This window comes from Eretmochelys imbricata, chromosome 13, assembly GCF_965152235.1.
Source record: "Eretmochelys imbricata isolate rEreImb1 chromosome 13, rEreImb1.hap1, whole genome shotgun sequence".
NCBI lineage: Eukaryota > Metazoa > Chordata > Testudines > Cheloniidae > Eretmochelys > Eretmochelys imbricata.
The window spans coordinates 17,601,181-17,623,922 of record NC_135584.1 but is presented as its reverse complement, the minus strand read 5'-3'; the positions used below and the strand labels follow the sequence as shown (position 1 = coordinate 17,623,922).

At 42.6% G+C, this 22,742-nt stretch overlaps 1 protein-coding gene across 1 annotated transcript in view; it reads left to right on the top strand.

The window, feature by feature from the left end:
* Positions 1–22,742, top strand: part of ARFGEF2 (ARF guanine nucleotide exchange factor 2) — a 59,809-nt gene that overhangs the window by 13,221 nt on the left and 23,846 nt on the right. Inside the window, exons 3-18 of the mRNA XM_077831605.1 lie at positions 5,478–5,601; positions 6,840–6,986; positions 7,878–8,057; positions 9,032–9,251; positions 10,183–10,254; positions 10,635–10,786; positions 12,637–12,767; positions 13,386–13,620; positions 13,907–14,006; positions 14,322–14,461; positions 16,903–17,011; positions 18,098–18,299; positions 19,642–19,753; positions 20,430–20,635; positions 21,683–21,767; positions 21,867–22,038. Of these exons, the coding sequence (XP_077687731.1) occupies positions 5,478–5,601; positions 6,840–6,986; positions 7,878–8,057; positions 9,032–9,251; positions 10,183–10,254; positions 10,635–10,786; positions 12,637–12,767; positions 13,386–13,620; positions 13,907–14,006; positions 14,322–14,461; positions 16,903–17,011; positions 18,098–18,299; positions 19,642–19,753; positions 20,430–20,635; positions 21,683–21,767; positions 21,867–22,038 (2,387 nt within the window). The remainder of the gene's footprint in view (positions 1–5,477; positions 5,602–6,839; positions 6,987–7,877; positions 8,058–9,031; positions 9,252–10,182; positions 10,255–10,634; positions 10,787–12,636; positions 12,768–13,385; positions 13,621–13,906; positions 14,007–14,321; positions 14,462–16,902; positions 17,012–18,097; positions 18,300–19,641; positions 19,754–20,429; positions 20,636–21,682; positions 21,768–21,866; positions 22,039–22,742) is intronic.

The window sequence follows — 22,742 nt, the reverse complement described above, 5'->3', positions numbered from 1 at the left end:
AGTGTTATTACATCACCCCTCTCTCTCTCTCTCTCACACTCACACACACATATACATATATGGTATAGCCAGATTAATAGTATCTTAATGGGAAAATCTTTACATTCTATGCATCCCCCAGTATGCTAGGATGGTGTTTTGGAGTTGGATGGGGATAAGCTGACAAATGGTGATGTTCTAAAACTTGATAAAGCGGAATCTAATAAAATATTTCACCAATACCTAAATTGATAGTAAAAGCTAGAGATGGCTTTCGTGGAAGAAAGTGTGTGTGTGTGTGTGTGTGTGTGCGCACACGCGCTTAAGATCTAAGTGCAAAATTAAAAGTACTTCTCAAAAGAGTCTTACATTTCTTGGGGTATAGGGAGGGGGAATTCAGGATCAACAGAAGATGTTTGAGTCTCTGAGACTGATCTTTCCCTAGTCGTATCACATTTAATTGTATTTCCTTTAGAAATGAAGTTTCAGTATGAACATCAAAATATAATCTGAGGGCTGTAATTTTTCTCTTTGAATTAAGAGCAGATTTATGGCCATATAAAGCTTCAGTAGTCATTTGAATCTGAGACTCACAAACTAAGTGGAAAATTGGAGAGATTAATTGTCAAGGCCTATTTACCTGTTAATGCTAAGAGAAGTACACTTAATGAAACACTCTGACAGGAGTAAAGAGCAAGATGAAAAGCACTACTAATTCCTAAATGGATAAATGGCAGTTAAAATTTATTTTCGCATTTGAGTCCTAGTCTCCAGCTAGTATATGTCATAGTTTCACAGATTTACATCCTTGGTGTCTGTAAATCAGTTTCCAAAATCGTCACTGGCTTCTCCTCTCGCTCTGCTACCTACCAAGAATAAAAATGTCCATCTCAATCTCAATATTTGTTTTCAGATTGCAAATTTGGAAATACAAGGAATTCATAAAGGTCTCTTAAAAAAAAAAAAAGTTTGCAAACACGTGGCCTCCTGGCCAGGGACTGAACACTTCTCCATTTATTAGCGTTTTCACTTCTCATAATGTTGCTTGTTACTTAAAATATTTTAAGTAAAGTCACCACTTCCCCAGAAATCTTCACATGGTCTCTGTAGAACTTTCTCCATTATCACCAAGATTGTAGAATCATATGACTGGAAGGGACCTCGAAAGGTCTTCTAGTCCAGTCCCCTGCACTCAAGGCAGGACTAAGTATTATCTCTAGACCATCCCTGACAGGTGTTTGTCTAACCTGCTCTTAAAAATCTCCGATGATGGACATTCTACAACTCCCCAGGCAATTTATTCCAGTGCTTAATCACCCTGATAGTTAGGAAGTTTTTCCTAATATCCAAAATAAACTGCCATTGTTGCAATTTAAATCCATTGCTTCTTGTCCTATCCTCAGAGGTTAAGGAGAACAATTTCTCTCCCTCCTCCTTGTAATAACCTTTTATGTACTTGAAAACTGTCAAGTTCCCCTTCTCTCCCCCCTCCCCCCAACCCGGTCTTCTCTTCTCCACACTAAACAAACCCAATTATTTCACTCTTCCCTCATAAGTCACATTTACTAGACCTTTAGTCATTTTTGTTGCTCTTCTCTGGACTTTCTCCAATTTGTCCACATCTTTCCTGAAATGTGGTGCCCAGAACTGGACGCAATACTCCAGCTGAGGCCTAATCAACGTGGAGTAGAGCGGAAGAATTACTTCTTATGTCTTGCTTACAACATTCCTGCTAATAGAGGCCAGAATGATGTTTGGTTTTTTTGCAATATGGTTACACTGTTGACTCATATGTAGCTTGTGCTCCACTATGACCCCCAGATCCCTTTCCACAGTACTCTTCCCTAGGCAGTCATTTCCCATTTTGTATGTGTGCAACTGATTTGTTCCTAAGTGCATTAGTCCTTGTTGAAGTTCATCCTATTTTCTTCAGACCATTTCTCCAATTTGTCCAGATAACTTTGAATTTTATTCCTATCCTCCGAAGCACTTGCAACCCCCACCCAGGTATTGGTATTGTCCGCAAACTTTATAAATATACTCTCTCGATGCCATTATCTAAATAATTGATGAAGATATTGAATAGAATCGGACCCAGGAGTGATTCCTGCAGCACCCCACTCAATATGCCCTTCCGGCTTGACACTGAACCACTGAAAGCTACTCTCTGGGAACGGTTTTGGAACCAGTTGTGCACCCACCTTATATAGTAACGCCTTGCTTAACATTGTAGTTATGTTCCTGAAAAATGCTACTTTAAGCAAAACTATGTTAACCAAATCCAATTTCCTCATAAGAATTAATGTAAATTGGGGGGCTTAGGTTCCAGGGAAATTTTTGCTCCAAACAAAAGACTCTGTGTGTGTGTGTGTGTGTGTGTGTGTGTGTGTGTGATATATACGTGCGCACACATACAGTATAAGTTTTAAATAATTAATTTAATACTGTACACAGCAATGATGATTGTGAAGCTTGGTTGACGTGGTGGAGGAAGAGGGTGGGATATTCCCCAGGGAATGCCTTACTGCTAAATGTTGAACTAGCACTTGGCTGAGTCCTCAAGTGTTAACACGTTGTTAATGTAGCCTCACACTCTACAAGGCAGCACAAATGGAGGGACAGAGACACACAGTGTGTGTGTGTGTGTTTGAGAGAGAGAGAGACGAGCATTGCCCCTTTAAGTATGCTGATCCCACTCTAAGTACACTGCCTTTTTAAGTAAACCAGCAAGTTGAGACAGCAGCTGCTGCCAGCAAGCTCCCTCCGTCCTGAGCCCTGTCCTGTCCCACACTGCTCTGTGGAGATGGGCGTCAGGACCGGGGCAAGGGGAACACCCTGACATCAGCACCCCTCTTCTCTTTCCTTCCCTTCTCTCCCCCCCCCGCCCTGCCCCGCACAGCAAGCAGGAGGCTCTGTGGAGCAGTTCCAAGGCAGAGGGCAAGAGCAGCATATGGCAGTTGGGGGAGAGACAACTGAACTGCCTGGCAGTTGATAGCCTGCTGGGCGGCGGCCACACAGGGAACTTAGGGGAGCTGATGGGGGGGGTCTGCCGGTCCACCCTGGTTCCAAGCCCCCACCAGGACGCTCCAACGGGCTGCTCTTTCTGCAAGCAGTGGACAAAACAGGCAGCTGCCAAACAACTTTATAAGGGAGCACTGCACAACTTTAAATGAGCATGTTCCCTGATTGATCTGCAATGTGACAACATTAAGTGAGGAGTTACTGTAGTAGCTCCATCTAGGTCAGGGGTCTCAAACTCAAATGACCACTAGGGCCACATGAGGACTAGTATACTGGCCCGAGGGCTGCACCACTGACTTACCCCTGGCCCTGGCCATGGCCCCACTCCACCCCTTCTGTGAGATCCTGCCCCCAGGCAGTGCAGGAGGGGTGCAGGGTGCAGCAGGTGGCTCAGGGCAGGGGATTGGGGTGCAGGAGGGGTGTGGGGTGTGGCAGAGGGCTTAGGTCAGGGGGTCAGGGTGCAGCAGGGGGCTCAGGGCAGGGGGTTTGGCTGCAGGAGGGGTTTGGGGGGGCGGATCCGGCCCACCGGGGACAGGGCAGGCTCACTGCCCCGCCCCTCCTCTGCGCCGCTCCGGGAAATGGCCGGGCCTGTTGGGGCGGGGGGGGGGGCATAGGGGTCTGTGTGTTACCTTGGCCACTCCTCCAGGTACCGCCTCCGAAGCTCCCACTGGCCACGGTTCGGCTAGGATAACATACAGACCCCTGTGCCGCCCCTCCCCCAGGTTCCGGCCGCTTCCCGGAGTGGCTCTGGGGCAGGGCAGGCAGGGAGGGAGCTTGCCCTGCCCCCGGTGTGCGCTGGGCCGGAGCCGCTCTAGGTAAATGCTGGGGGGGGCCACGGGGAGCTGGCGGGCCACAGAAAATAACCCCGCGGGCCACATGCAGCCTGTGGGCCGTGTGTTTGAGACCCTGATCTAGGTTGTATTTCCCTAGTTTTGTTAATGAGAAGGTCATGTGAGAGAGGATCAGAAGCCTTACCAAAGTCAAGATATACCACATCTACTGCTTCTTCTCTCTCCCCTCCTTCACCCCCCCACCCCCGCCAGCTTGTTACTCTGTCAAAGAAGGCTATTAGGTTGGTTTGACATAATTTGTTCTTCGCAAATCCAAGCTGACGGTTACTTATCACCTTAATATCTTCTAGGTGTCTGCAAGTTGATTGCTTAATTATTTGCTCCACTATCTTTCTGGGTACTGAAGTTAAGCTGACTGGTCTGTAATTGTCCTTATTCCCCTCTTTATAGACTGGCACTATATTTGCCCTGTGGAATCTCACAGGTCTTCCATGACTTTTCACAGATAATTGCTAATGGCTCAGATAGCTCCTCAGTCAGCTCCTTTATTTTAGGATGTATTTTATCAGGCCCCGGTGATTTGAAAACAGTAATTTTTAACTTTCCTATTTTAGACTCTGAGCCTACCTCCTTTTCACTGGCATTCATTAAGTTAGATTTCCATTTGCTACAAAACTTTTTGGTGAAAACTGAAACTAAAAAGTCATTTAGACTTCTGCCGTTTCCACATTTTCTTTTATTGTTTTCCCCACTCAATGAGATCAATTGTTGAGTTACACCTCTACCCCGATATAACGCAGTCTCACCCATAATACAGTAAGATTTTTTTGGTTCCCGGGGACCGTGTTATATCGGGGTAGGGAGAGGAACTGTTCCCTGCCCCAGCTCGCCTCAGCCTCCTCCCCTGGCACTGGAAGCCTGGAAGGAAGTGTGGGGCGGGGGGGAGAAGCAGAGCAGCGGTGGTGTGCTCAGGGGAGGAGGCAGAGCGGAGGTGAGCTGGGGCCGGGAGCGGTTCCTCTGCGCCCCTGCCCGGCCCCAGCTCACCTCTGCTCCATCTCCTCCCACGAGCACGCCGCAGCTCCGCTTCTCCCCCCTCCCAGGCTTGCCAAGCCTGGGAGGGGGGAGAAGCGGAGCTGCGGCACGCTCATGGGAGGAGACGGAGCGGAAGTGAGCTGGGGTGGGGGGGGGCCCGCAGAAGTAAGTGGGGGGTGCCGAGGAACCGCTTGTGGAAACACGAATTCGGATATAACGAGGTAAAGCAGCCCCGCTCCCCAGAACACTGCTTTACCGCGTTCTATCCGAATTCGCGTTCTATCTGACCACGTTCTATGGGGGTAGAGGTGGAGTGGGCCTGGTTTTTCTCTTGTACTAGTGTAAATGGAGAGTAATTCAACTGAAACCACAATGGCTTTAAACAATATCAGTGAAAGGAGAATCTGACTGTATGCTATTTGTGAGGAGGGAAGTATCAAAATGAGTAGCTGTAATATAAGAAAATCTGAAGTTGGATTTTAAAGTAGATTGAGTCTTCAGGGTTTAAAAATGTATTCAGTTTTGTGGGGAGAAAATGGCATCCCTTTTACATGCTGCTGTGCGCCACTTATACTTGCTTTAATTTTGAAGCCGGTGAAAATGTAGTCGTAATTTTCAGAACACAAGCAATGCATTTTTTTCCTCTTAAACTAGGCAAGGCACTGTCTCTCCACCAAAAGCAAACTTCATCGAAGCCGATAAGTATTTCCTTCCATTTGAGCTGGCCTGCCAATCCAAGTCCCCACGCATCGTCAGTACCTCACTAGACTGCTTGCAGGTAAGTATCCTGTTTAAACTGGAATAGGCTGAGGTATTATGCGCAAGATTGCCGGTCTAAAATCTTGTCCTTTTATCAGTAATCGTGACAGTGAAGGAGTGAATTTAGCCAGAATACGTACAATTGCTCTGACCAAAACCATTCTGTATTTACTCCTACTGGAATTCTGTGCCTCTGGCGCAATGGAGCATTTTGTGCAGAATTGATGTTTCCCGCAAAATTTGGTTTCACCAGGCTCCCCCCTCACCCTCCGCTCCAGCACTCCCGCCAACTGTCCGCCCTGGGCAGCTAAGGTTCCAGGAGTGTGATTATATTGTGGTTTGTCAAAACAACACATCATTTTGCAGAATTTTAAAATACTGTGTGCAGAATTTTTAATGTTTTTGGCACAGAATTTCCCCAGGAGTAATTTACTTATGTAAATCACACAATAGGGCTTTACAAAACTTGGCTGAAAAATCTTGCTGTGATCTGAAAGCTTGTCCCCAGAAGATCCTTTTCAGCTGCCTTTCTTGAAGCAGTTTTTGAACTGAATAAGAATACATCAGCTTTAGCTTTTCAGGCACTTCAACATTTTGCATAACGTGGCAAAGCATTCTCTATACAGATTTGTAGGAGGAAACTAACATTCCTAATGGGGCCATTATAGTAAACCCTTAAACTGGCTTGTAGCACCAACCTGAAATCAGTCGGAGTTTTGGGTGCAGGATCACGGCCTCTGATTATTGTCCATTTTTTTTTTTTTAATCGGCTGTTTCTAATAATTTAAAATGGGCTTTTTCAGGAATTTCACTGTTTAAGCAGACTTGGTCTTTCTGGGGTGTTAAAAATACCTCCAAAAACCAAAACTTGTTTGTTATAGCAGAAAATTTTGCTAATGCACATTTGTATTCTATTGACTATAATATGGACTGGCATGGAGTCCTTTTATGATGGCATTTTGTATCTACCTGCTCATTGCTGGTATAAAGCTTGCAAAGGAGACATTAGGCTGTTTAACTTGGAAAAATGTTTGGTTTCTTTAAAGCTTTAGTTGTCTGACATATGGACAATCCAAGCATACATATGACTCAGTCTGGTCTGGCTCATTTTTGTACTGTCAGCAAAGGTGAGCACTGTCTTGTAGGAGGCTGTAATCAGTTAGGAGAACCGTATACAAAAATCTTTCCCTGCGCTGTATTGCCCGTGTCTTGTAACTGACAGTGTGTAACGCTCTAATCTCTATTCTCTCCACTTAGAAACTCATTGCATATGGACATATCACTGGCAACGCTCCGGATAGCGGAGCTCCTGGAAAGCGCCTGATTGACCGGATAGTTGAGACCGTTTGCAATTGCTTTCAGGGTCCTCAAACAGATGAGGGAGTGCAGTTACAAATAATTAAGGTATTTCAGTTCACTATTTTTTAAGGTTCATTTTAGGAATTTGTTTGCTTAATGGAAAACTTTTTCCATCTTGCATGTTGCACTGCAGCAGTAGAATTCCTAAATCTGAAAGCCAGGGCCAAATGCTTCACCTGCTTACACTTTATGCAGTCTCATTGATTTCAATGGGGTTTTCAAAGGGTGTAAACTGGTGAGGAATGGGGACTATAAATCTATTTCTTTTGATAAAAATGAAAACAAATTGATCAGCAATTGCTTGAAACTATAAAATTAGAGGCATATATCAGTGGCTCAGTAGATATTAGTCCACCATACACTGTGCTCAGAAGATCTGACATGCTATAGTAGCATCACTAGTCTGGTTTTGGTCCAGGAATATTAGGGTATTGCAGGTGAGAGCAGAAGTTTGGTTGGTGGAGATCTAATAATTTGATGCCCAACTTCAAAGCTTCCCTTGGTCAGAGAAAGGAACCGGTGACTGATTGTGAAGGTGGAGAGAGTCCTTACTTTCATCACAATAGGTCGTCTTCGAGGCAAACATTGATGTACTTTTAAAATAACTGCATGGAATAGATCGTTCGATATCTCCAATCTCTTTACAAATTTCAGCTATAAAATTATAGGGTTAGAAGAGACTGTAAGGGTCATCTAGTCTAACCCCCTGCCAAAATGCAGGATTTGTTGTGTAAACTTCCTCCAATCTAATTTTGATTTCAAAGAAATAGTCTTATAAAGGTAGGTTGGAGCAGACATGTGTATTCCATAACAAAGCCACAGCCTACTTATTTACCTGTGTAAATCTTCTAAAATATGGTTGTTCCTACTTATTTAGATTTCAATCTTCCTGTGTGTGTGTAATGTATATTTATATATATATATATTTTTTTTTAGGCTCTTCTTACTGCTGTGACATCTCCATATATAGAAATTCATGAAGGAACCATCCTTCAGACTGTTAGAACCTGTTACAACATCTATCTAGCCAGTAAAAATCTCATTAATCAGACTACTGCCAAGGCTACCCTCACTCAGATGCTGAATGTTATTTTCACCCGGATGGAGAATCAAGCTGTATGTCATTATTGCTTTTACCAATCTATCATCTTTAATATTTAGCCTTAAAAAATGAACTTACTACTCTACTTTTTTGTGTGCTGTTGTGATACAATATCTCTTGTTCTATAGTAAAGAAAATCAGGGACAAATTCTGATTTGAAATGTGTTACTGGTAAAAGAATTTGACCCTGTAACTTATGCTTAACAGAGCTGCGTAAAGAAATGGACACACAGTCTAGAATAAAGCTCCCTCCCCCTGACAACTACAAAAGGACTTTTTATTCTGGGTTTGCCCTTAGAGAAATTGTATGTTTTTAAATGTCAAGGAAACGCAGCTCTATTAATCTTTGCTAATCAAATACTGTACATGTAGGCATACTGTACAAATATTTGATTTGATCTTCAAAATAAAGCAATTCATTACACAAGCAAAGCATAGAAGAGACTGTAGACAAAGCAGATATAACTTTTATTAAACATGATTAGTGAATCAACTCAGTAACGTCAAGATTTGAAAGTAAGGGAAAAACAGGGCTCAAATTTGAAGGGGGGTTATGTTTATGCAAAGCTAATCTGTCAAGTGTAATAAAGCAACTTGAATAAAATTTAAGATGAAAAATCCACAAAGCTTGTACCTAGAGCAGAAAGATTGGTTTCTAATTAAATCTAATAGCCATTAAAGCAGCGGTAGTGAATAGGCAGACCGAGGGCCAAATACAGACCACCAGACGCTTTTGAACAGATCCTGAAATCTTTTAATTTTCTTACCATTATGGTGGGTTTTTTTATTATTTTTCTTCTCTGGAGTCTGTACCTTGACCAAGAAATTTGGACCTGGACAAAAAATAATTGACTACCTCTGCCTTAAAGTGTGAACTTGTATACATTCTTGGTGTATTTCACTGTCTGATGCTTAAGTTATGTGTTCAGCTTCTCTTTGCTTTATTATAGGGTGTTTTTGGAGAAATAGTGTTTATCTTGTTTTTTAGATACAAGAGGCCAGAGAATTAGAAAAACCAAATCAACAAAAACCCCAGTCTCCCATGATTCAAGATGTGGTAGGATCTCCAAAGATTAATCTACTGCGACACAGCTCACAGGAAGGGAAACCCTCAACCCCTGAAAAAACAGATTTAACAAATGGCGAGCCTGAGAGAACCGAAAATGCAGACCAGAAACCAGAAAGAGATCTGACTCCTTCAGTCTCCGGTAAATAAGATAGTGTTGCTTATGCTGACTTACAGTAAAATGAGTTGCCCACAGAGGTAATTCTGAGTATGTCCCTATACATTCTTTAAACACCCATCTTTTTTTAATGGCTCGTTAAATCATGAAAATAACACTGCCTTTCTTTTGGCAATCTGGTCTGCCTCCCCTCTCCTCCCTCCTATTCTCTACTTTGGAGCACAACCCAACATGGCTCTAATTTCTTGGGGTGAAAAAGCATGATCATGTTAGGGACGTTGTTGAAATGGGTGTGTAGTTCCCAAAAGTGCAAGTCTTACCTAGCTCTGTAACTGCCAAGACAAATATTCTAGGCATTTACAGCATTTGTCTTGCAAACCTGTCAGTGAAAGTGGATAGATATCCTTGGGACTCAAACATTTTCTTTACCAAAGTGTAACCACTTTAAAATGAGTGAAATGTTAGTCTTCGACTACTTGGTAATATAAAATCTGTGTGTGCTGGGTTTTGACCTTGTTGTTTTCAGTTGTGGGGCAAATGGGGTGGGGGGGAATGGAGAAGGTGGGGTAAGGTGTCTAGAAACAACAGAGCTGAAGCTAGTTGAAAGTCCTATGCGGGAACAAATAGTATGTGAACATCTACTTCAAAGATTTTCCTAATTCTACACACAATGGAGGTTGCAGAGGTAGCCTTAATTCTGGCATTTCTTAATCTTTCCTTGACTTTCATACTTAGTGTTCTTTACTGTAAGGTTTTTTGTTATATTTGGTAAAATAGTACTACTAACAAATTTTTGCTTAACTCAATAACATTTGACTGTAGAAAACAAAATGTAGTGTTACCTACATAGCGTGTGCGTTTGTGTGTATAAAATGCCTTTACAAGAAAACACTAAATTGCAGTATTCTTCTTACCTCCCCTGCAAAAAATCCTATTTCTTGGCATATTTAACCAGAGGAAACCACTGATGGAGGCAAGGAAATGGTTACAGGCATCCTGGAGGATGTGGTCATATCAGCTGTTAAAGGTAAAACTTCCATATGGGAAGAACCTTTCCCAAGTAAGTGTGTGTGTGTGTGTGTATGTATGTATGTATGTATGTATCTCCAACTTTTGCTTTGTGCTTTTAAAAGTATGGAATGCCTTTTTCCTTAAGAATTTATTTTGAGATCCACTGATGTTGTCAAGCACCTACTGAGGTCTGCAATAGGAACACTGTCAATATCCTCCCATGCATCACAGTAACCCTTCCTCTGGGTAAAGCTCCCTCTAGCCAATTAGTGCCGCTCTTGTCCATCAACCACAAGGGTGTCACCTGTGCACCCTAAGAATTTGTATAATGACATTGATATGTTAGTGAATTTATTATCGCAAGTATTTATTTGGACTTTTTTTTTTTAATTTAAGTGGCTGAAGAAAAGCATGTTTTAGCTGAAATAGCTAGGCCCGCATCTGAATTAGAAGCAGTGGATCTTGCCCCTGATGGTGGTATTAATGAAAATGTACAAACGAATGGAATTCCAGATGACAGACAGTCTATCTCCTCCACGGATAATCTGGTAAAAACAAAAACCCCAGACTCTTGAAGATTGCAAATGTCTTTTGGGGGAAAAGATAAATCAGAATGTGTGCAAAAGGACAGCATTTGGTATTTAAAATTAGGTGTGGAACAGTATGTTCTTAAGTTTTGCTTTGCTAACTGAAAGTTTGCATTATAAGAGCATGAAAATAAGATCAGGTTGCATTGTTTTTATATGAGTGCTGTGGTCTGAATAGTGATAAAATAGCCGCCTTCCTGAATGCCTGTAGATATTAGTGTATCTGCATAGTTAGTCTGTCTCAATACCTGGATCTAGTGGCTTTCAGTTTTTCATTTGAAAGTTTGGAATTACTTCTTTTTGATGGGTAACTTGGAAAAACAACCCTTTAAGATTTATGGTGAGTTAAAAGGGGCTGTAAAAATAAAAACTATTAAGTGCCCTAGTTATATTACTAGCATCTTAGGTTTGTCTAAATGAACACGTAGTTCGTGTCAGCCTGGGCTGTAAATATACCACTCACTAGTTTGCCATGCAGTGTCCATGTAGACCCTAGTGGCCCACACTAAAAGTTCCCTAGTGTGCTCTGATCTACTTAGGGAACATTCAGTGCGCAGCAGGAGAGTCCACACAGACACTTAGGCCTGGTCTACACTACGAGGTTAGATCAGTTTTAGCCGCATTAGGTTGATTTTTATAATGAATGTGTCTACACAACCAACCCCGTTCCACCAACCTGAAGGGCTCTTAAAAATGACTGCTGTACTCCTCCCCGACGAGGGGAGTAGCGCTAAAATCGACCTTCCTGGGTTGAATCTGGGGTACTGTAGACACAGCGCTGTGCAATTAGATGGTATTGGCCTCTGGGAGCTATCCCAGAGTGCTCCAATGTGGCCGCTCTGGACAGCACTTTCAATTCCGATGCACTAGCTAGGTACACAGGAAAAGCACCGGGAACTTCTGAATTTCATTTCCTGTTTGGTCAGTGTGGCGAGCTCAGCAGAACAGGTGACCATGCAGTCCCAGAATCATAAACGAGCTCCAGCATGGAGCGAATAGAAGACACTCAATCTGATTGCTCTATGGGGAGAAGAATCTGTCCAGGCAGGACTCCGTGCTATGGTGTCTGCACGGATAACGGCGTGAAATGATTGTTTGCCATTGCTTTCAAGGAGGGAGGGAGGGGAGACTGACGACATACCCAAAACCACCTGCGACAATTTTTTTGCCCCATTAGGCACTGGGAGCTTAACCCAGAATTCCAATGGGCAGTGGGGACTGTGGGATAGCTACTCACAGTTCACCACTCTGTGAGTCGATTATAGCCACGGTACTGAGGACGCGCTCTGCTGACCTGATGCACTTAGTGGGGACATGCGCGATTGACTGTATAAAATCGGTTACTAAAGATCGACTTCTATAAAAGCGACCTAATTTCATAGTGTAGACATGCCCTTAGTGCACAGCCAGCTAGTCAGAGTAGTTTTAGGCCCCAATTTGCCACAAACTAAGTATTTATATAGCCAAACCCTTAGATTATTGAAACAGAGTTGAAAAAAATCTAATTTACTCTGTTTGCGTGGTATTTTACATTTTTCACACTAGACAGTGTAAACAAATTAGTTTCACTTTTGGGTTTTCTTCCACCATGATGCTGCTTTGATTATGAACACTGCATACAGATGACTTTGTTCTTTAACCACAGATTCCACTAGAACTTAAAAATAAATCATTGCATTCCTGCTAGCTTGGGTAAAGATGACTTTTGCTGAACTTAAATTTGTGGCTAAACTTGGCTTTATGGTGACTCATTTTTTCGCCTTATCAGTTTTTGTAATGAAGATTTGATGTGGTGGTTCTTTGTTCATTAGGAAATGGATGTACCTGGATCCCAGTCAGCTGCCAAATTCTCCCATATCCTGCAGAAGGATGCTTTCCTTGTGTTCCGGTCACTGTGCAAGCTTTCAATGAAACCGCTTGGTGATGGACCACCAGATCCCAAGTAATGAGATTATATTTACTGAGTTGTATGCTCTCCAGATAGCTATTTTTAGGAACAAAGGGAAACAGATTGTCTAGGTACTTCATAGTACAGTCTTGGTCATCCAGATCTCCGAGTTACTCCCCTGTTTTGAATACGTTCAGAGATCTTTTTGCATTGAAAATTCCCTGTATGCATACCTTCTTACTTGGATAAACCAAATAGCAGAGGGATACAGTACTGCAGGAAACCATTAGGCTGTAGTTCATGTGGTCTCAACAAAAGTTGCCTTAGCTGTAATATCTCCGCAGTTCTGTAGAAAGAACATTTTACTCCTTCTGCAGTTTGAATCCTATGCTTTTATGCAACCAGTAGGACTATCTGACCCCATCCCATGGGTTGCAGGCATCTAATATTCTCTTGAAGGAGAAGAATCTCCAAGGTAAGAAGGTTGCTCTTCCCTAGCATTTTCGGCGGCGAAGTCAAGCAAGCTGTTACTCTGAAATCAATTGAGCTAGTGCTCATTTCGCTTGGCCTCAAGAGTCACTGTGACTTATGTGCACGCGCGCGTTTGTGTGTGTGTGTGTGAGATGGAAGTAACCTATTTTTTTAACGATAGTCTTCCGCTTTCTTCCCCAGATCCCATGAGTTGCGTTCTAAGATCGTGTCCCTCCAGCTGCTTCTCTCAGTATTGCAGAATGCTGGTGGAGTATTCAGGACACATGAAATGTTCATCAATGCAATCAAGCAATATCTCTGTGTAGCATTATCTAAAAACGGGGTCTCTTCTGTTCCTGATGTCTTTGAGCTGTCTCTTGCCATCTTTCTCACACTGCTTTCAAACTTTAAGACGCATCTAAAAATGCAGATTGAGGTAAGCATGCTTTATCTTCATTTTACATACAAAGTGTTCTGTTAACTCAGTACATTTTACTACTAATGCAAAGCAAAGCACAATACTTTAAAAATTACTGCTTCAAAATATTGCTTTTTTTTCACCTTGAAGTACTATCTCCTTTACAGATTGGACATGCATGAGATGAAGACTCTCTTCCAAGTGAAATTACTGCGTACAAATGAATATGCTCATTTCGCATGTTTTTTAAAATTCTTCTGTAGAAAACTACAGACATGTCTTTTGTCTCATTTGCTGTGCACAGGTGTTTTTCAAAGAGATCTTCCTGAATATTTTGGAGACCTCCTCAAGTTCTTTTGAGCACAAATGGATGGTGATTCAGACCTTGACTAGAATTTGTGCAGGTATTTAGTTATAAAAGTTACCTTTTCTTCACAATGTAGAAATAACTTTCCTTGTGGTTTGACAATGATCTGGAAATACTGAAGGCAGCTAATGTCAGAGTAGTGGTAGCTTTAAGTGTGTGTCCTTGGAGAAGTATCTGTCTTTTAATTCAAGATTTTTTTTTAATCAAGAAATGATGCATAAAATAACTGTGCTCTGATATCATGGTGATGAGCATGTTTTAAAAAACATACTTAGGTTCTTTCCAGCTATTTTTTTTATTTAAAAGTTCTAGATCTTTGAATTCTAATATTCTGATTTTTCTCATTTTTAAGATGCTCAGTGTGTGGTGGATATTTATGTTAACTACGACTGTGATTTAAACGCTGCTAATATTTTTGAGCGCCTTGTAAATGACTTGTCTAAAATCGCTCAGGGACGGAGTGGACATGAGTTGGGAATGACACCTCTGCAGGTAAGAGCAACAACATTGGAAATTACACTATAGGTCTGTTTTTCCCTTCAGTGCCGCCTCCTTTAAATAATGAGTACCACTTAGTTCAGGGGTGGGCAGAATACGGCCCACGGGCTGGATCTGGTCTGCCAACTGTTTTAATCTAGCCCTCGAGCTTCTGGTGGGGGGCGCTCCATGTGGCTCCCGGAAGCAGCAGCATGGCCCCTCTCCAGCTCCTGTGCATAGGGGCAACCAGGAGGCTCTGCTCTGCACTCTGCCCCCACCCCAAGCGCCCCCCTGTAGTTCCCATTGGCCAGGAGTCACACCCAATGGGAGCTGCGGAAGCGATGCCTGCAGACAGGGCAGCATGCAGAGCTGCCTGGCTGCGCCTCCACGTAGGAGCCAGTGGTGGGAAATGCCGCTGCTTCCGGGAGTTGCTTGAGGTAAGTGCCGCTTGGAGCCTGCACTTCTGATCCCCCTCCTGCCCTCCGAACCCCTCGATCCCAGCCCGGAGCACCCTCCTGCACCTCCAGCCGGAGGCAGCACCCGTTCTTGCACCCCAATCCCCTGCCCCAGCCCTGATTCCCCCTCCCGCCCTCCGAACCCTTTGGTTCCAGTCTGGAGCACCCTCCTACACCCCAAACTCCGCACCCTCAGCCGGAGCCCCCTCCTGCACCCTGAACTCCTCATTTCTGGCCCCACCCTGGAGCCCACATCCCCAGCCAGAGCTCTCACCCCCTCCCACACCCCATCCCCAATTTTGTGAGCATTCGTGGCCCTCTATACAACTTCTGTTCCCAGATGTGGCCCTTGGACCAAAAAGTTTGCCCACCCCGACTTAGTATACGCTTGTATAGCGTGCAACGCATCTACAGTTGGTTTTATTGAGAGTCACCGATGACTGTCACCTGGGAGGTAGTCCTATTGTTTCATCTCCTAGTGAATTTAGTTGGTTGAATGCCCAATGATAATACTATATTATACATGTTCAGGCCACTCTTTTTGTTGGGGGTGCTAAGGGAGAGTTAACGCTTCCATGATGTGAGGCTTCTCCCTGCTTCATCACTCATGTGATTTGAGTCATCTGATTTCCTTCTGCGGCTTACCCCGAGAGCAGTAACATTCTGCGTTACAGTACTTGCATGGTGTGGAGTCCATGGCTTTGACATCACCTCTTCATCACAAGCTGTGTTTTTTCCTCTCTTTAAAAGGGCACTCTCCCAGCCATAGATAATGATGGGGCATAACAATCATTCTTCAGCAAGTGCAAAACTATCCTTCCATTATTGACCCTGAGCTATGGTAACCTATTTCTTGCTAACAGTAGTGCTGAAAGCAAATTATAGGGACCGGTCATTGGCATTCTTCACCTTGGAGCTGAACACACCTCTCCCCCACAGTCACAGGTTCATTAACACTATCCCCCTGCAATCCCCTTGTTGGCCAGGGAATGAAACTGACTGAGGATTTATAGCTTGATTACCTGCCTGTCAAGGTAATGCAGTGCAGCTTACTGGGATGCACTTATTTGCTTTTATTTGGAGAAGGTCTGAATTGTAAATCCTTTCGCAGCTATTAGTAGAGGCGTTTAGAAAATATGAATGTTGTTTACAACAATATTTCTTGCAATTACAAGGATTAAAAATTGGTGATCCATGATCCAGGACTTACTATAAACAGACCTGGGCCAATATCAATAAAACATTGCTAGATCAAAGAACTGAAGTAACTCTGTATTCCTGCCCTAATGACATTCTTGCCTTAGGCCTGCTCTACATTACGGGGGGATCGATCTAAGTTACACAACTTCAACTGCATGAATAACGTAGCTGAAGTTGACGTACCTTAGATCTACTTACTGTGGTAAGTTGATGGCCGACGCTCTCCCGTCAGCTCTGCCTGTGCCTGTCACCCTAGTGGAGTACCGGAGTTGACAGGAGAACCCTCAGCGGTCAGTTTATCGTGTCTAGACTAGATGCGATAAATCGACCCCCCCCCCCCCCCCGATTGATTGCTGCCTGTTGATCCAGCGGGTAATGTAGACAAGCCCTGAGTCTCTTCTCCCATTCTTTGGAAGTCCTGGTAACAGCAGGTAAACTGTCCACTTTACCCCTAGAAACACTGCTTTATCAATAGTTGCATATAATATGGCTCTCCAACTGAAAATACTAAAACTGTTTCAAACTGGAAAAAAACCCCACAAGCTGTCATTACTGGTGTCTAAAGCCAACGGTAGTGCTGTACATCAGAACAGCTCTTCTCTACTATTAAGTCTCTCTGAGGTGAGTTGTTTCTTAAGATTTTACAGGTGTGATTTAACGAGAGAGAGAATTTGTTGGCTAGTTCTCTTCCTGCTTTAGATGTACTTTGTCTCAGCACAGGACTTCTAAATTTTAGTATCTAGGACTTGACCTGTCCAGTACAATGTGATTAATTTTTTTTTCCTTATTTCTTTTCTGCAGGAACTCAGCCTGCGGAAAAAAGGTCTTGAATGTTTGGTTTCTATTTTAAAGTGCATGGTCGAATGGAGCAAAGACCTGTATGTGAACCCTAACCATCAGGCCAGTCTTGGTGAGATTTCCCCTCCACCCCCCAACAGTAGAACAATGCATTAAAATGTGGATGTGTCTCCAGCAAATAAATATATCTAACTTTTTATGTACACCTTGTTGCTGCTGTTATAACACTAGCTAGTGTGTGTGTGGTTTTTTTCCCATGGGAAACAAATAGAGGTGCCTGCCCTGAAGAGCATACGATCTAGATAATGGACTGACAAAAGACTCTGAATGGGGAGGATGTGGAAACAGAGAGCATTGGTTACAGAAATAGGATTTTGTGGCTATTTGCTTAAGCATAAAGTTCTATTTCAGTAACCCATGTCCTCCTTCCTCTGCTTTCCATTCCTGGTGTGTGATCCTCACTTCTGTGGCAGATCCACTGACAGGGTTATAAGCTCCTTGAGACATAGGTGTGGTTTTAAAAAAAAAAAAGCTAGCGAAACTTGTGGAAGCTTTAAGATTAAAAATACAATGTACTTGGTAGACTGAGGAATATCAAAGCTTTATGAAAAATAAAGTGTCTTGTCTACAAACTGATAATTCACAGTGAACATGGGGAAAGATGCCTGTTTACAGATATTTCTTTTTCTGTTTAAAAGCTGAGGTTCTAGGAGTTGATCAGGAGACTGAACAGGATAATTCTTATGTGCACTAGTAGTGTGTGTAGGCCCCAGGAATTCAAATAGATTTTTTTTTTTTAAAACCACACACGAGGTGGGGCCCTCATATTGAATAGTGTGCTGGCCAGCTCTCCCCCGATCACTTAGGTGGTGAAACTGGTGCTATTCTAAGTAGCAATAGCTGTTCCGCACCCTGTACACCATTCTTCACTAGGTGGAGGAGCCGAGATCTTTCCTCCACTCTTCTCCCTCACTGCTTTGGGAAAGTAGCGTGAGGCATAAGATATCCCTAATGATTAAATGTTTGGTGGCTGTTTGCTGGAGAGAGCGGGGTCTGGCGAGGAGGAGGATTGGATGGCTTAAGAGGATTGTGGGTGAAGGGTGTGTGTGTGCATGCGTGTTCAAATGCTCCTTGGGGGCACGTTGGCTTTTCTCACTAATCCATTTTTATGCTTCTTGTACTCTTCACCTGCATACAGGTCCAGATAGGCCTTCAGATCAGGAAATGGGTGACGGTAAATGTTTGGAAACTGGAAGAAGACGGAGTAGTGTGAGTTCCTTGGATTCGACTGTGTCCTCAGGGATTGGAAGCATTGGCATCCAGACTGCTGTCCCTGATGATCCTGAGCAATTTGAGGTCATCAAGCAACAAAAAGAGATAATTGAACATGGCATAGAATTGTAAGTGGATTGGCAAGGAAATAAAGGCTAATTAGTGTGAATGTTGGCTGCATTTTCACTGTTTCTGATGTAGTCACTATGTATTCTAGGAACCGTGTTTGTTCAGTTTAAAGGGACAGTTGTCATATTAAAGTAGCACTCACAACTAAAAATTACACTTCCTTCTGAAAACCTTTGTTTACTCCTGACACAAGCTAACTCCTGAGGGTATGCCTGCGGCTGACCTGGGTCAACTGACTTAGCCTTCCAGGATAAAAATTGTGGTGTAGATGTTTTGGGCTCAGGCTGGAGCCCGAGCTTTGAGATCAACCCCCCTCACAGGTGTCAGAGCCAAAGCTCTAGCCTGAGCCCGAACGTCTACACTGCAGTTTTTAGCCTTGCAGCCTGAGCCCCGTGTGCCTGAGTCAATTGATCTGGGTTCTGAGACTTTGCACGAAGGGTTTTTTATTGCAGTCCCCGAAGTCTTCTGTAAATAAAAGGAATTGGGGGTGGGGGATGATCATGTTCACTCTGTGCTCTTGACACAACTTTGTGGTGGTCTCCTTTTAGACTGACTCAGCCACAAAGGAGGGGAGACCTTTTTTAAAGAAAATGTGATTGTAAATTACTAATTGGTTTGGAGCAGGTATAATATCAGACTGCTCTTTAATTCAAAAAATGGTTAGACTTCAAGTTGGCAATAACCCTTTCAAATTCCTATATTTAAAAATCCTTCTTGGTTGTATTACTAATAATAAATGAAAACTGAATTCTGCAAGTGCTTTTGCCTTTCGTGCGGGTCTGTCTTTTACTCACACTCACACTCACACACACACCTGGGAGAATAAAATGATTGGTCCAATTACATTTGTTTTCTAATCACTTAAAGTTAAATTATACTGGGTATTTGCTATGCTTCAAATGCTGTAGAAGAGTGTTCCTTTTAAAAACATCCAAACACGCACACAAACCTCCTTAGAACTGTTTTTATTTTATGAAAAAGCTTCTATTAATAGCATTTGGAAAAATCAGGTTTTTATTAAACCTAAATTATCTTGACATCCTTAATTCTAAAAGGGTGGTCTTTGAATATACCACATAATACACAGGATGGGATGTCTAGTGTTACCTAGCTAATGCATTAACTCCCTCCTCCCCCGCCCCCCCAAATTTCTGAATGTCTTTTCTTAACTATGCACCTTTAAGGTAGAAGTAACATGATTTTTAAATACCTTCCTTTTATAAGGGCTCTGCATATGCAAGTAAACTTTATGCACCATAGTGTATTGGGAAATGATATTCCAGGTGTAAGCTATAGCTTTTCTGCCTTTTTTTTTTTTAAATATTCTGTCTGTATGAATAGATTTAACAAAAAGTCAAAAAGAGGAATACAGTATCTTCAAGAACAGGGCATGCTTGGCACCACAACAGAAGACGTTGCACAGTTTCTGCACCAAGAAGAACGTCTGTGTTTTGTAAGACTGAATGCTACTTAAGCGATTAATTTGTATTACAAAGATATTCCTTCCCCAGCAATTCAGCTGTTGCTTCTTTCATATTCCATGCCACCTTACTTTAACTACCTTTTATGGTAGAGAATCTAATGAAGGTTCTCCACTCCCTCCCCCTAGGTTAATCTCAAACCACTACCACACAGTGGTGCTGGAACATTTTTAATAGTGGGGGCGCTGAAAGCCAGTCGTCCGTCCTCCCCGCCCCGCTGAGGCCGGGAGCAAAGCCCCGGGCGTCCATGCCTGTGCGCCACTACTCCCAATTTACATACTCCTTTTAGGCCCTTTGCAGAACCTTTCTTTTGGCAATGGAGGGGACTGGGTGGGATTCCCTTCATGCCTATTAATGCTGCTTTTTAGATTGACCAGAAGAGTGAGCTGGCCTCTTACTGGAGCCGGTTATTTGACAGCATTGACGTCCAAAGGTGGTGCTAATGACACTTAATGGAACGTTGGGACAGTTGAGCAGACTCCGCCTTCCATTTCCAGTAGTGGCTCTGCTTGTCATGAGCAGCATACCAGCCTTCTGAGGAAATTGACTGCAGTGCAACTGTTATACCGTAAATTCACTGAAATATAAAAGGGAGAAGATACAGTTAATTTGATACGTAATATTCATAACTGTCTCTCTTGTGTTTAGACCCAAGTTGGAGAATTTCTAGGGGAGAGCAGCAGGTTTAACAAGGAGGTGATGTATGCCTATGTAGACCAGCTTGATTTCTGTGGGAAAGACTTTGTCTCTGCTCTACGGATATTTCTGGAAGGCTTCCGGTTGCCAGGCGAAGCCCAGAAGATTGATAGATTAATGGAGAAGTTTGCCGCTAGATACATTGAATGCAACCAAGGGTAACTTGAAACATAATATTGGATAAACTGTCTTAGGAATGGTCACCTTGTTGGCAGCCTTAGGAAATAAAGTAAGGCTTGACTCACGTTTGCCCCACAACGGCAAAGCACTTTGCAGGGATGTGGGGGGGGCAGATTTTGTTGCTGCTGTCTATGCTATACCCTGTTCGGTAGCTAAATGGAAGACCCATGGGATGTTCCTGTAAGTAGCTGCTAAATCATCATGAAGTCTTGCAGGGTAGGTGTGGCGGTACTGGCTCTTCGGAGAGCACTTTCTGACAGGTGCACGGAATCTAATTGAGCAAGAATTGCTGAGTGCTTCAGATACTGCATATTCTGTTTATCCATGTTGTATGTAATCAGTTCAACAAAATCAAAGTTTTGTGAGCCTTAATTGTTTGTTAGTGGAAGCTTAAAAATCTGGTTTGGTTTGTGTCTCTGTGTAATGAGGCGTTTTCCCACTTGCCTTCAACCAGTCAGAAAATGTGCATGGATGGGCCAATTTGTGATGATACAGACCATTTTACTCTAAACCAAATTTGAAAATGCAATTCTTGCTTGAAAACTTTGACACTGTCTGGTTAAGAATCTATCCTTAATGAATTTCCACTCCCCAGATCAATCTCACATCACTGTTTTAATAAAAATGAGTATATTTAGAAAGGAAACCTTGATGTGAGTGAATGATACAGTAGTGGATAAATCTTATTCTAATTGCTTGTTGAAAACAGTGGAAGAACATGCAAGAATAGTAAGGAATAGCATTTTTTTTTAAATGTCTTTTTCTGTAATCTTGTAAATGTGTGGCTTCTTCACAAATTCTTCCCTTTCCCCTTCGTTGGCCTTGCTGTAGCTTTCAGTACATATTAAGCAGTAGCTGGGCTAATTTTAAACGTCTTTTATATAAAAGGCTAAAGTATGAGATTCCTTGTCAGGTTTTACTTTGTCAGGAGTGTGTAATGCTTCTGAACTGCACCTCTTCCCTGGATGTGCAGAGAGCTAATGGATTGAGGATCTAGACCTCTAAAATGTATTTCTCTGTTTCAGGCAAACCCTATTTGCTAGTGCTGACACTGCATATGTTTTAGCATACTCTATTATAATGCTGACTACAGACTTGCACAGTCCCCAGGTAGGAAAAAATCACTATAGAACTGTTACAAGTGCTCTTCTCTAGAACTTGTTCTCAAAATTTGACACCTGAGTTTTTATCCTTCTCACCTGTTTAAAGGTAAAGAATAAAATGACAAAAGAGCAATATATTAAAATGAATCGAGGTATCAATGACAGTAAAGACCTGCCGGAAGAGTATCTGTCCACTATCTATGAAGAAATAGAAGGGAAAAAAATTGCAATGAAAGAGACAAAAGAATATGCAATTACAACTAAATCTACTAAGCCAAGTAAGATTTAATTAGAAACTCAATATAATGTGCCGAGTTTTTTTTAATAGTATCTCGTATTCAAGGATTAACATTATAAAATGCTTTAATTCAGCTTTGTCAACACTTGTGTGAAGTACACAAAGGCTATCTGGGGCCCACTTCATCCACTGTTGAAACATGGCCTCTGGTATGTGGCCACTTCCATCTAAGAGCACGTGGCATGGCTAGACACAGTTAAGGAGGAGAAGTGAAAAATACTGTAGCTATTTGAAAAAGAAGAGGGACTTAAGGGGAGCAGAATGTAATAATCTTTGGCACTTGGAGAAAAGAGCTGACAGTCGTCCTCTTCAGAGTTTTATGCAACTATCTCATGTTGTGCCATGTTTAACAATGGTACCTCATAGTTCAGAGAGACTGATTGCTGTTCCTAAGGAGTTTGCAGTCTGAAGTGATAACACAGGGAGGGCTTAGCAGTTGGAAACATGAAGTTAGGTGACCTTTTCATACCTAGAATAGATGAGGACTTCAGTGGTATGTCACATCCAAAAGACAGCACCTCCAGCTGCACTGTACTCTTAATAGCATATTGGGGAATTAATGTAGTGCCAATTGAAGGAAGAGAACCAAGTACCAAATAATTGGCACTGCCTCCTTCAGTGCTTACATGCTCCTTCGAGATCTTGCATTCAGATATTGGCTCTCTTTATCTTGAGAGTTGGCTT